Genomic DNA, 13,795 nt, shown 5'->3' on the forward strand with positions numbered 1-13,795 from the left:
TGTCTTGTCTTTTCTTTTCAATTGTATATATTTATTTATATACTGGCACTAAACAGGTGAAATGGTCTCAAGACACAACAAATCCCAGAGCAACTGGTACAAGGCATAGTGGAAGTGTGAAAGCCCCAGATTCCCACATGAGACTGCAGTATATGTTGGCTCCATACTCACAATGGCTAAAACGGATTAATCTGTGTTCAAGCTTTGAATTTAGCCAACTTGTTGGTCTGGGATTCATTAGGTATTAAATCCATTGTTATACCTAACCTGTATGATGTTAAATTATACTTCATTTCTGTGTTTTGTCAGATTACATAACACTGTTGGCGCTGCAGACTACAGTCTACAGAGAGATTAGAATGTTATGTGCAGACAGTTGTGTGCAGATCTTTTCACAGCAATGTGCTGAATACTGAGACGCAGCCCACTGCTCTGTCCTCAGTGCCATATCTCACAGAGATCAGCAATGGCCACACTGTTGTAGTTTTCACCTTCTGCTTATCTTGCTTTGTCTTTGAAGGTGACCGGATTTTGTGGGCTCAGCTGATATTTGAGGTTGTCATACCAAAATAATTATTTACATATTTTGTTAATTTGCATTTATTGTAATTTAATTTATTTCATGTTTAAAATGTTAAGACTTTGCATCTTGAATAGAGACCACAAGTCAGACCCACCAGGAGCCACAGTGCCCATGCAAGTCACTCATTTAGCATGAAAAATAACATCTGCACTTCACATGAAATTGCATGACCAGTGTAATATTTGTAATGCCGCTTTGACACTATAATCCAATCAGGGCTGGGCCTTAGGCCTCTCTCTTGCTCTCTCCCTCCCTCCCTCTCTCTCCCTCTCCCTCTCTGTCCTGGAGCCGCTGTATGTGCAGGAATGTATTGGTACACTCTGTGACCAAACCTGGGTGAGAGGTCATTTTTCACATTAGTGTCTCTAAAGGTAATGCCAGAGACAGGGACTGGCTAATGGCACCCTTGGATGTGCAGTCAAGGGCAGAAGGTGGATGAAGCAGGAATGGCTTCCTGAATGGTGCATGTTCACTTATATATTTCACTCAATGACTGAAGAGATGTTTTGACCCTAGTGCAGAAATCCCCTCCGTGCTGACATGGAAAGCATGGTCATGTGTGTTTGAGATGTTCAGCAGCCACAGGTGGCCAGGCCCTCTGCTGTGTCCAGATTCTCAGGTATTTTGTATTGGCCTTCTGCGATGCCTGGCTCTGTAGGCATCCTCCTTAGCATGCTGATTAGGTCACACCTAGAGTGAGTGTGCTTCCTCTGCCATATCCCACTGGCTCCAAAGGGAGGGATCAATATGGGAAATTGAGCATGCAAGCAGAGGTCTCATCAGAGCTCTTTTAATCTGAGGTGCTTGTTTAGGATGCACATAAATCTAGGTCCAATTCTGTTCTTTCAGCAGCTTGTTGGCTTCAATCTGATAAGTGCATAGTGGTACAGCAGCTAACCTTGATGTAGCCTTGTCTGGCATTTAGCGAATAGAGTGGCCTACAGTTGTGGAGACTGACATCTTATGCAGACACACATTAGTGCAGGGACGTGTGCAAAGAACTGGATGATCTGAGACCAGACAAACCCGCAAATCAGCACCAGAACAAGGTCGACACGCTCCACTTTTGATGTTGCATTACTTAGATTCCACTGTTTTCAATACAACCCTGCACTCCATTGCCGAACCCTTTCGCTGCTGCCGTGCAGATTACGGTTCGGTTCTACTTTTGTCAGCAGTGCTCAAAAAATGTGCCAAGTGACAAAGTGCCAGCGCAGTCATGTTGGCGCCTGTATGCAGTGCACTTCCCTCCCAGGCTGACCCAGTCCTTTTTGGTCGCCTGTTTTTTCCGTGCTGAGCCCGGCCCTGTGCCCTGGTCCCACTCTCACATGCTCATCATCAGCCAGTACTATGTGGTGGGACTCCTGTGAAAAGCCTTTTAGGTCTAGATGACCCTTCTTGCCTTTACAACCTGATTCACAGCCAAAGTTGCTTTATGTGGAAATTTTAATTTTCATGTTTGTGGATTAATGTCTGAAAAATCTCAGATTGATTTCCACATTCCTTCCATTGTGTTTTGTAATTTGCATAGGTGATGCTTAATGAGGCTCTGAGGAGTGGGCCTGTAGCAGCTTACAGCCTTTATATGATAACATAAGGAAAAAAGCACCGTTATATGATAACATAAGGCAAAAAGCATGTAGTGCCAGAGGGAGGATATCTTCATGTCTGATTTGGTGCCAAGCTAAGACATCAAAGTGTTAGTGGGCAGAGAGTGTTGATAACATGAACCCCTGATGTGGGTTTGATGTGATTCTTCCCTGTCAACACTTACATCCTGTTCTGTTACAACCTTTTGAGAATAGACACAATGTGCATGTAGACCATTGTAATTACATTCTATGGTGTTGCTTTGTCAAGACACATTTGTGTTTCTGAAAGACTGCTTGGAGACCAGTCCCCTGGTGTGTTTCAGTTAAGTATTCAATGCGGCTGTAGTGTAGTGTACTAGTGTATTTCCATAACAGTGCTATTGTAGAGTGATTTAATACACTAAGCTGTTGTGGGTAATTTAGTACACATTCTGGCGTGATATGGTTTCATGCATATGCTGATATAATTTGGTTTGGTCCACATATTATTTGATGTTTAGTTAACATGATGGAGTGATCCTACCTGCTCTCATTTATTTAGTAATTGAGTAAGACTATGGACTTTAAAGGGGCCACATATTTCATTCTTGTCTACTTAAAAGGCCAATTGTGCTCTGTAATTTACAGGACGGAAGCGTTAGCTAGTGAGTGTTAACAACTTTAACCTCAAAATTAGAGTGATATTACAGCAGTAAACAAACCCCTCAGACAAATGAACATGTGAATAAATAGTTAGAGGGTGAGGTGTGTGTGTGTGTGTGTGTGTGTGTGTGTGTGTGTGTGTGTGTGTTTGTGTGTGTGTGTGTGTAGAGGCAGATGGCGGTGCCAGGGAGGCAGGTGGGGAAGAGAGGTGAGCTCACCACCAGGGAGCTGAGTCAGCAGTGGAGAGGTGAGAGGAGGGAGGGAATGAGACACTCTGGAAATAAGAAGAAAAAGGGAAACATGATGATGAAAAGTGGAGGATGAGTAAAGCACAGCCCTGTAAGAGACCAGTGCTTGTTCACAGTAGCAGATGAGACACATCCCAGGCATGATCTCATTCAGATCAGATACTCGGGCACTCAAGGAGTGCTGCACTCTGCTTTGTGTCAATCTTGGCTATTGTCATTTCTGGCTGTTGGGGTCAAAGCAAGGGAAGATGGTGGAGATTGAGTTCAATTTCATCTATTTATATTACACAATTAAAGGTACAGTGATTCATTTTTAGAGCCATTTTAATTAAGGTGTTTGAAACAGTTTTTCATAGTGAAGGCCAGTATTTTTTACAATGTCATTAGAACCACATCCTTGATCTGATACACCAAGAAGTTGTAATGGTGGCTGAAAGCAGTTTATTCCCAGGTAAAAAAAAAAAAACTATTAAAAGTATACTTTTTGAAAGTGTACTAAGTACAGTTTGTACTTTTTTCGTCAAATCCAAGTGTAATTAAGTGTATTGAAGTGTAGTTCAACTTAATACCAACTTGACTATACTTTGAGTGTAATTAGTGTGCTAAAATGGAACAACTTTTTTCAAACTTTAAGTGTTCTTAAGTACATTATACAAAAAGAGATTTTATGAGCATTCAGAACACAGTCGCAGTACAATTTTGTAACATCCCAAGTGTATTGGAAATGTACTTAAAAGGCATTACAGTAATAATACAACTAATAATAGTGTAGTAGTGTATTTTGAATACACTCTTATCATCCTCATTTCTATTTATTTGGCATGCTTCTGTAATATTTTAAATTAACTTCAAATGTACTTCCTGACTACAATAAGTGCCTTGAAAGTTTGCAGTTATGTTAATAAAAGTATAGTCTTAAGATACTTTAAGCATTATAAAGGCATGCAATTTAAGTATACTATTAGTGTGATTTAAAATTGTACTATTAGTACTCTCCTACCTATTCTGTTACATGACAAATTACACTTTAATTATGAGAAAAACATTTTATTGACATGAATGAAAATGAAAACAAAACATAATATTCATCCATAACAAAAGTAAAACATTTTTCTGAAAGTTATGGATCTCTTGAGCATATGCCCTCTAAGCTTGAAATTGTTTACTGGACACCCAGCCTAAAAGCCAACAACTTAACAGTCTAACATGGCAAAATCTGTAATGCATGATCATTTATTGCTTATTTGTTTGCAAAGTCTTCTGGCCCAGAAAGAAAACCATGGTGGTTACGGATCATGGCTGAGGAGGAAAGGTACAGCTGGTAGAGTTGTGCAGTGAGTGAACTTCCCTCCCAACACTGAGATGTGGTGGCAAAAGCTGTGGTAGCTAGCTTCCTTACTAGCACACCATCTTCCAGTCCAAGATGCATAAAGTTTTCGGTGGCAACCCAGGGCTGGACAGCAGTCAAATGCATTGACCTTGGTATTAGAGAATTTGTCTCTGTTGTCTGTGAACAGAAAGAAGATGGACAACATTTTACAAGATAAACAATATTTTACACAGAAATCCATTGGCAATGATGAGATTAATACAGATTATCTGTACCTATTTGACATTTACTTTTTATGGGTCAAATTGGTATTGACACCATCTGTTTGCCATCCTGGTATGGGTAGACCTGGCCAGGTAGTCTTTCCTTAAAGCGTTGTGCACCTTGGCACCGATATGAGTGCAACCACCCTGTTTTCTGCATTTGATTACCTTAGATTCCTTTGTTTCCAATACAACCGTATTATCGTTTTCGGGTCAAATGACATTTTAAATGGGAGTCGTAGGGGCACTAGCCTACTATTTTGATGCATGAATCAAAATCATCATGTATCAAAATAGTTCTGCCCTTGCGACTCCCATTCGACTCCCATTCAAAATGACATTTGACCCAGAAACAACAATACAGTCAAGCTTAATGGTGGCGCTTCTGACTTTAATTATGCTTTCAAACGAAAGTTTGACTCAGGTACATTCACAAAAAGACCCTAGGTTGCATTTTGGCTTGAGTTATACTTTAAGAGTAATGGAGCAAGGTCCTGGATGAAGAATATTTACCTTTACTGCTGATTATTTGAGGCGTTCAGACATCTCGGTTTCAAAACTGTCCAGGAACACCTGTAAAAACATAGTTAGGCTACAGATTAAAACTAGGTAAATTACAAACACTACCATGAAATGAACTTGAATGCTCTGTCAAACACGAATAATTAAAAAAATCTAAATCTATCGCATAAACCAAGGCATAATATCAATCATGTAGCCTAAGCTTCATAGCACTAACTTAGTAGAACACCAGGTTTAATTCCCCCTCTAATATCAATGTTGGAAAAAAATGTTCTACTTCATAAAATGCATGTAATTTGTCCTGTAGACTCATTTTAAAAGATGTCTCCACGATTAAAGAAACAAAACAGCTACAATGTCATTAGCATGCCTAATGAATGTGAAGTGTGACTAGCCTAGCACCATCCTCCTTTCTGTGAGGTAGCCCTTGTTATCTCATATGACGAGTCCTTCTGGCTCTGTAGGACCAACGTCTCTGGCATGACTAGAATGTATGGTATCTTTAATTTGGACAAACCTGTAACCTTATACGGACCGTAAACGTATGCATTTTCTGGTCTCTACAGTCCATCTGTCTTGCAAATAAAGTTACAAGCATAGACTGTATAAAATAACAGTCGCTAAGTTGGCAACACTGCTGCCCACTCCATTTCAAATTCAAACAGCCATGTTATTGGTCAACTGGACTGCCTATACATTTAACTGTGTTGCCCATACATTTAACAAAATGCCACATTCATCCTCTCACAACCTCTACTACGTCACAAACGTATAGGCTACTACCTTACTAAGACACAAAATCAACAAAAGAAAAAATATTATTTGATGACCAAAACTGAGATAGATCAGTGTGTCTAGGCTAGGTTATTGCACATTGCCATCCATGCGGCTGACATATCAGGCCTAAAGGCTACACGCATTAGTATTTTATTAAAGGTGAGATGACTATGAAACTATACAAACAATGTATTAGGCCTACCAAAAAAATATACTTTCCATAAGTACACTATATTACAACTCTAAGTATTAGCAATTGAATACACTTAAACTAAATAAACTTCTTTACCATTTAAAATACACTAACAACAAAGTACACTTTTAAAAAGTACATTACAAAAACACTTTGAATATTGCACAATAAGTATATTTAATTTTAGTACACTGAAGTTGAACTTAATAACATCTACTTTGAAGTATACTTTCTAAAAGTACACATTAAACATACTTTACATAAAGCACATAAAGTGTAAGCATACTTGCTTTATACTTCATATACTTTAGTCATATTTCTAACACACTAAAGTATACTACTTTTTTACCTGGGTTTCTCTTGTGATCACAATCAGAAAACATGTCATAGTGTGTGAGTACTGGTTCAACTTTTGCCTGATGGGCAAAACGTATTAATCTCTCTAGTATTTTAATAGTACTAATCTAATAATGGGCAGGGTGCGAAGTCCTCACTGTATTATTGTGTGACCTGTGGGAGCGTTGCACTTACCCACCCATGTCAGTGCTTATGATCTTGCTCATGGTATTAAATCAGCAAAATGATTAGCTTTTTGCCGATCATTCATATTAGGGCCCCTAGAAATGTTTAAATATGTCTAAATTGCCACGTTCTCTGTCAGAGTGTCATAGAATGCTTTCCCATTGCCTCTCTGTCCATTCCAGTCAGAGCCCCTTTCAGGTATGTACATTCTGTTGTGTTCATGGATACTCCAGGCAGATGTTGTCCTGGACTCAATGCACCTGTCATGCCTGATATCCTGGTAGACTTGAGTGGCTGCCAGCACACATGAGGGAGCTGGTTTCAGTCCAGTGCCCTTCCGTCGGGGCACCCCGCCCTGCCCGGCTCATAGCCTCTGGTCAGTCTGGAGGAGCTACAGCTCCGCTCCCCACCCTTCTGGAGCATTTCAAACAGGGCTTATTATTGTCAGAAAGTGCTGAAGCGTTTCCTCCACTCTGGCGTGTTTGTCTCTGAGTTTTCGTATGAGCAGGAACTGAGGCAGCAGAATGAGAGACCACAGTTCCATTACTCCTTCACGACTCGCATGGTTCCCCCTCTTCTCTCTTCTGCCTCCTGCCTGTTTGCAGTTTGCAGCTGCTCTGAGTGGGACGGTTTGACATGCGCATGAGGAAGCCTTTCATTTGACCTCTGGCTTTAGGAAAGAAGTGATGGCCTCTTCAGACAGGAAAGGGAAGCCCACTCTGTCCATATCCATTCTGAATGGGTAACAGCAGTGAAACACTTGCTGGCCCCATTCTGTGCTGTGTAATAGCTCAGGGTGAAAAGCAGACACAGGTAGAGATAAACAAACTAAAGCAGTTGATTCATCATGTTGGGCAAAGCAGACTTTCTCTCCTTCCATTTACCCCAGCTATGGTGTTATCCAACCTGTATTGCAATTGCATAACCACTTGTTTTGCCTTTTCCTATTTTTCCTTGAGCAAGAGTGCATGCCCAGACAAAGGGATGACTGTATGTCATCACTTAATCATATCAACATTGGCTAATCCTTATCATTATATGACCTGTGTGCTTAACAAGGTCTTATGCAAGCAGTCACGCAGGGTGTGGTGAGAAAGCAACCACTGCTGTTGTTTCCCATTTCTTTTTAGTTTGGGAAGGGATAAGTTGTCCCTGGGCCTTGTTTGTAGTCAGCTGTGCTAAAAACAGAGAACCATTAGCATATTATTATACCTATTTTCGTTATCTGTGTACCTGTATATCAAATGCTAAAAAGCTTGCAAATGTTAGCCCCTACATAGGAATGTTTTATTCATCTTGATGGCTTACCTGGACAGAGTAGGTCAAATCTGGTCTATAGGGCCATGGAATATAGTTTAATCAGGATATCCTGCTGTATTGAATACATTTTGTCTTCTTAAAATGTACTGTCCCCTTCACTGTCTGGGTATGTGGAATAAAAAAGCAGATTGTTCTGCTGTTTGCAGAGCCTTTGCAGAGTTAAGAGCACTGAGCTGTCACACTCCGATGCCAATCTGAGATTGAGAGCTGCCTAAGAGGAAGCTGAACATTAGCATTCCTGTCCATCACTTTAGCCATCTGTGTGTGTGTCTCTGAAGGAGAATGTCTTTTTTGAAATTACTGTTAGAATGCCCCATATGGAAAAGGTCTTTAAAAGACATTTAGTAATTACTCCTGTACATTTTGTACTAAAATGGCTTGATGCCCTTCAGCACGCTTTAAAAAGATACATAATTTTTCTTTGGAACTATAGGAAAGGGGCCATAGTTATGTTTGTAAACACACTGTTATCAAGCATACTATATATAATTAAAATATGAATATGATTTTTTCACATATGGAGCATTGGGAGCCCAATAGATGGCAAGGCTGTTCGATTCCTAGTAAGCTGTGTTGTCAGTGATGTGAAGAGGCTCTGGCCTCTGGTGAGAAGCAAATGAGGGCCTGCATGCTTCAGTGTGCCTCGCTCCCTCCAGGGGCCTGACTGGCGTTTGGACTGCTGTGGGGAGTCTGATAAGCAGGGGGCCCCCAGAGGAGAGAGGAGACCTGCATGCAGGCCAGAGCTAGTGGGGACCAGAATTCCCAACCCACCATCAACCTCTGGGGAAAAAAAAACAAAGTCATTATGGCCAGTGATGTGTGAACCCTTTGAACTCGTGCATGATTGCCTGCATACAAGTCACTCTGCAAAAACTCTCATTGATCAAAGTCAGCACAAGTTGGGTTTGAAACGGTAGCCTATTAGCTCATTGAAAGCAGGCTAAAGGTAGGCTTATAGTTCATTCCCTAAACTTCATGGAGCTGCTTGCTGATGCCTGCAGTGCAGATGTTGAATCTTGGTGGGAGTGTGACACATGTAATAAGATGTTGTGTGGCTGACTCACTGGTGTTTGTGTGACATGCTGATTAGACGGGTGAGCATTGAAAATGATTAGTCATGTACGGGAACTCTGATTAGAGGGGCTCACGGGTGGTGATTGGATGATTTGGTTCCCTCAGTAGAAATTACTTCTTTTTTTTTAAGAATAAATATGTTCATTTGGATGAAGTGAAGAATCTGTCTTGTGTGCTCTGTTCAGTTTCAGTAAATAGTTTTAAGCAGAGCCTTATAGATAGATCTCTAGGACTCTGGTTTTAAGGTGTCTTGTTTCCTAGTGCTATATTTAATCTATGTGTGAATAAGGGTATTTCCATAGGTTCTACAGCACTTGTGTAATTTAGCCGGTCTGTCTAAATAGGCCTACATCTTCCAATAAGACTCATCATTTGCTAGCTTTTAACAGACATACTGTAGAATGTTGTCATTTAAAAAAAAAAAAACAGTTCTGTTGGCCTCCAACTCGCTGTTGTCCATACCAAAGATTCTAGAGCAGAGCGCTCTAGAATCTTTGTGTCCATACAATAACAATTCTATGTGCCTCTTGTTTTGTGTTCACCCAGGATTGGCAGATCTGAATGGGATGTTAGTGTGGTGGGGTGGAGGACCGACTGAAGGAGCATGGTGAAGCACCAACCCCTGCAAGTCTACGAGAGGCAGCTCTGTTTGTCATGTCTGACCGGGATCTATGGATGCCGCTGGAAACGCTATCAGCGGTCACATGATGACACCACCAAGGTAGGGGAGAACCGGAGAGCTCTGTTCTAGAATCTTTGGTTGCCAGATGTAATGAAGACTTAGCTAACGTTAGTTGACCTGCAGCTGCTTTAACGTTTCTCCAACCATGACCCAGCTACACATTACGGAAACAGTGAAAACAAAAAATACCTCTCTAACCAACGTAACATATTTAGCTGAAGTTAGCGATGCAGATGAAGTTTAGCCAAGGCTACCTGTTGTGGAAAAATATGGCCAGCTCTGCGTCAGACTTGATATTCTTCGTTTGACGAAGACGTCACCATCTCAGGAAGCTCCTCCGATGTCCACTTAATTTGTTTATTGTTTTAATTTTGGAAATGTGCCTGCCTCTTGTAGGCTTTCATGACTACAACTGACAGCTGTTGACAGTTGGCCTTTGCTAATTTGGCAACACAAATAGGAGGACGCGTTAGCCCATTATTAATATAATTCATCAATATATAATTATCAATTCATCGTGTTTCCTTACTCTCTGACAACATATGGTGATCATATTTGTAATGGTTACAGTTTATTTTCCATTATTTCCTACATACTGGTCCTTTAAGTACAATGAAGATTTGGTGCAAAAATAATGGTGCGCACATAAAAAGCTTGAGATTTGTATAGAAATGGATATTAAAGGTCCAGTATGTAGAAAATAATGGAAAATAAACTGTAATCATTCCAAAAATGATCACCATATCTTGTTAGAGAGTAAGGAAAACCCCAGCTGGTTTTACAATGCCACAATCAGATCTCTGCTCCCTGATGCATTTCGCTGGGTGGCTCTTCATTTGGCCACAGGGCTCATTGATCCACTCTATCCAACTGGTCTGTGTGGAGTTTGGCTTTATCTAATGTTATCATATTCACCCATGTGACACCAGTCCCAAGTTCTATTGAACTGGCTCTCCCATTTTGTGTTGCTATGATCACTAATCACCCCAGCATCACAAAAAAAGACCCAGATAAGCAATTAATTACAGTATTGATGTGATCAATTTCATTGTATTCACTCCCATTAATCAAATATTCTAACCCCAAGCTTGTATGCTTTGCAAATGTGATTTATAAAGGGAAAGTAATTAAATATTAATATAATAATTGACATTTATTTAATGATCTGGCCCAGGACATGATTTACGACAGAGATGAAAGATGCCAGACCCAGAGGGAGGGGTGGTGTGGGGGAGGGAGCAGGAGGTTGGAGCGTGGTGCTCCATCTCCCTGCTTCTCACAGAGGCGGAGGGGGGCCCAGGAGAGCAGCTGAGCTCCTTAGTGGGGAGATTGATGGATGCAGGGAGAAAACAGGGCGCCGAAGAAGACAAGGGTAATGCATGGGCTCGAGAAGCACACAGCAGACTTTTGTGGTATTATTACCTCAGCCAAAGCAGGTCTGGACGCTCGAGAGAGAGAGAGAGAGAGAGAGAGAGAGAGAGAGAGAGAGAGAGAGAGAGAGAGCGCACATGTCAGAACTGCAGCTGCGTGTTTGCTCGTGTGCCCTCTGCTTCTGGAAGCTTCTCTTCTGACCTTGATTTTCCTCTCACACTGCACAAGAACACCTCCCATAGATCCTCTGTGGACCCTGGAAATAGACAAAGGCAACCAAAATGCAGGAGATTCATCAATGTTTAAAGATCTACACGCCTATTGATTTGCATGGATTTCTTTTTTTGTGTGAGATAGTATTTAATGGTGGAATTTGAGCAGAGGAGAGGGTTTCCTGTTGTGTGCAGGATGACCTCTCAACAGGTCACCTGGCCCTGTCAGCAGTTTCAGCGCAGCTTCAGCCAGTGTGCAACGCTGGGATTGGCCTGCTGGAGAGAGCTCAAGCCATGTGAGGACGTGGATGGGGATGGGGATCGCTCCCCTCTGCTCAGCCCTCGGCCTGCATGGCTGTGTGTGGCTGTTGGTCTGCTCATGCTCCACACTCACACACTGCTGTGTCAGTCACTCAGTGAGGTCTTGCAGCAGTTATCCAAGTTAACAAACCAATCAGTCATTTTCAGCTCTTTCTTTTAAACAAATAAAAAAAAAAAACATCTCATGGACTCGCTCGCTTATCTATTCAGCCTGAATCCGTAGTCTAGATTTTTTTTTTTAATGCTATGAGCTTTTTCCTCATTGGCTATGAATTGAACGTACCCAGACCATGCATGGCAGATGATGTATAAGTATATATACTTTTTTGATCCCGTGAGGGAAATTTGGTCTCTGCATTTAACCCAATCGGTGAATTAGTGAAACACACTGCACACAGTGAACACACAGTGAGGTGAAGCACACACTAATCCCGGCGCAGTGAGCTGCCTGCTTTAACGGCGGCGCTCGGGGAGCAGTGAGGGGTTAGGTGCCTTGCTCAAGGGCACTTCAGCCGCGGCCCACTGGTCGGGGCTCGAACCGCCAACCCTCCGGTTACAAGTCCAGAGTGCTAACCAGTGGGCCACGGCTGCCCAATGTATATCCTTGTTCCTCCATATGATTTCATATGAGGGATAATACAATTTTAAAGATAATACATCAGTTATATCATCCCATGAAGCCAGGCATCAGCCTATCTCTTCTGTTTTTATTGAGGCTCATTAAATTGTACTTAAGAAAATCCAAAGGGCTTCAAGGGAATTGTATCATAGGTGATGGTTTCGGGAGTTTAGCATCCTAACTCTGAATAATGATGTTTTCTGGGCCTGGTTTCACCAGACACAACTACTTCCCTCAGTAAATACAAATGAGTGGTGATGCTAGGTGGGCAGGCCCAGGCTACAATTGATCATCTACTACTGAGTTTCAAATGCTAGAGCTAGTCTCCTACTCTCCTTTCATCTCAATGTAAAATCAAAGAAACTTTGTACAGTATGCATGAATGCATTTGAAATCTCTTCTTTTGACCAGCCTGTTGTCGTGGCTACATGATGGATTGCAAGTGCTTGTAGCAGCCAAAACAAACAGCCAACAAAAGAGGTTGCACCAGTGGCACCATAGCATTGATATTTGGCCTTCAGATGTCTGAGATGACTGAGAAGTTAAATACTAATGATGTAATCAACATTAATATTTTATCTCTCCGTCTCGAATCTGTGCCAATCCCCCAAGACCGTTATCTTGACTTTGGGGTGTAGATTTCCTCATCTTTCGTCTTAGCTAGACTTAATTGATTACATCTAGACTATATAGGCCAGGCTATTCTACATATGAGATTATATTTAGTCTGTCTATCTGACCCCCCCCCCCCCCCCATCTCTCTCTCCCCCTCCCTACCTGAATGCTGTAATAAGGGGCCCTTGTGGGAAAGTGCTCCCTTTGTGAGGCTCTGTGGGTGGCCGCAAGGTTAGCTGTGCTCTATAGAGGGATGCCTGTCCCACTGAAAGACGATCTGATCTCAGGAATAATTGAGAGTGTTTCCATTAACTCTGTCTTTACCTGTAACACACAGCAGTACCAGGCCAAGACATGAGCTCCAGTAACCCCCACATCTCTCTATCTCTCCATCTCTCTCTCTCCCTTTCTCTTGCTCCTCTAGTACACGCTGACATAAACAACAGCCAGCGCTATGACTTGAACAGTTTGGGGTACATTTGGGAAGGAGGGAGGGGGTCTCTGGCTGTCTGTCTAAACATGATAAACACAAACATCAGCTCAATTGCACGGGTGTCAGGGCCACAGGTACACTGCAATATTATGCCCAACTACACTACATGAGAGTGTTGAAAAAGCAGCTCGGTGTATCGAGGGCAACCTAATGCAGCTGGGCCTCCTGCCAGTCTGCGTCCAGGCCCATTTCCACAGCAGAGTGTACAGGCATCCGACACTCTCAATATTCACGCCGGGAGGGAATTATATTTCAGCATCCTCTCTCTCCTCTTTCTTTCTCTCTGGCTCACTCTTTCTTTCTGTCTCTCACTCTATTTTTTTCTCTCTCTGTCCTCCAAGGTGATCTGGAATGTGCTTGGACTGTTAGATTTAATCCCCCATGGCTGTCACCATGGCGATTCCCTTTGTGTTCAC

At 41.9% G+C, this 13,795-nt stretch overlaps 1 protein-coding gene and 1 long non-coding RNA gene across 6 annotated transcripts in view; one reads left to right on the forward strand and one right to left on the reverse strand.

The window, feature by feature from the left end:
* gdpd5b (glycerophosphodiester phosphodiesterase domain containing 5b) overlaps window positions 1–13,795 on the forward strand; it is a 43,241-nt gene that overhangs the window by 5,431 nt on the left and 24,015 nt on the right. For all 5 annotated transcript variants that reach the window (XR_006023003.1, XR_006023004.1, XM_042063967.1 and 2 more), the window contains one exon: window positions 9,613–9,787. Coding sequence is in view for 3 of the 5 variants with exons in the window: in XM_042063967.1 (XP_041919901.1) it covers window positions 9,671–9,787 (117 nt within the window). In the remaining 2 variants the exon portion in view is untranslated. The remainder of the gene's footprint in view (window positions 1–9,612; window positions 9,788–13,795) is intronic.
* Window positions 4,283–5,432, reverse strand: LOC121684042. The gene is made up of 2 exons (XR_006023005.1): window positions 5,172–5,432; window positions 4,283–4,572 (listed from the first exon to the last, which is right to left on the reverse strand). It is a non-coding gene; the product is annotated as an uncharacterized LOC121684042 (long non-coding RNA).

This window comes from Alosa sapidissima, chromosome 15, assembly GCF_018492685.1.
Source record: "Alosa sapidissima isolate fAloSap1 chromosome 15, fAloSap1.pri, whole genome shotgun sequence".
In the NCBI taxonomy this organism is placed as follows: domain Eukaryota; kingdom Metazoa; phylum Chordata; class Actinopteri; order Clupeiformes; family Clupeidae; genus Alosa; species Alosa sapidissima.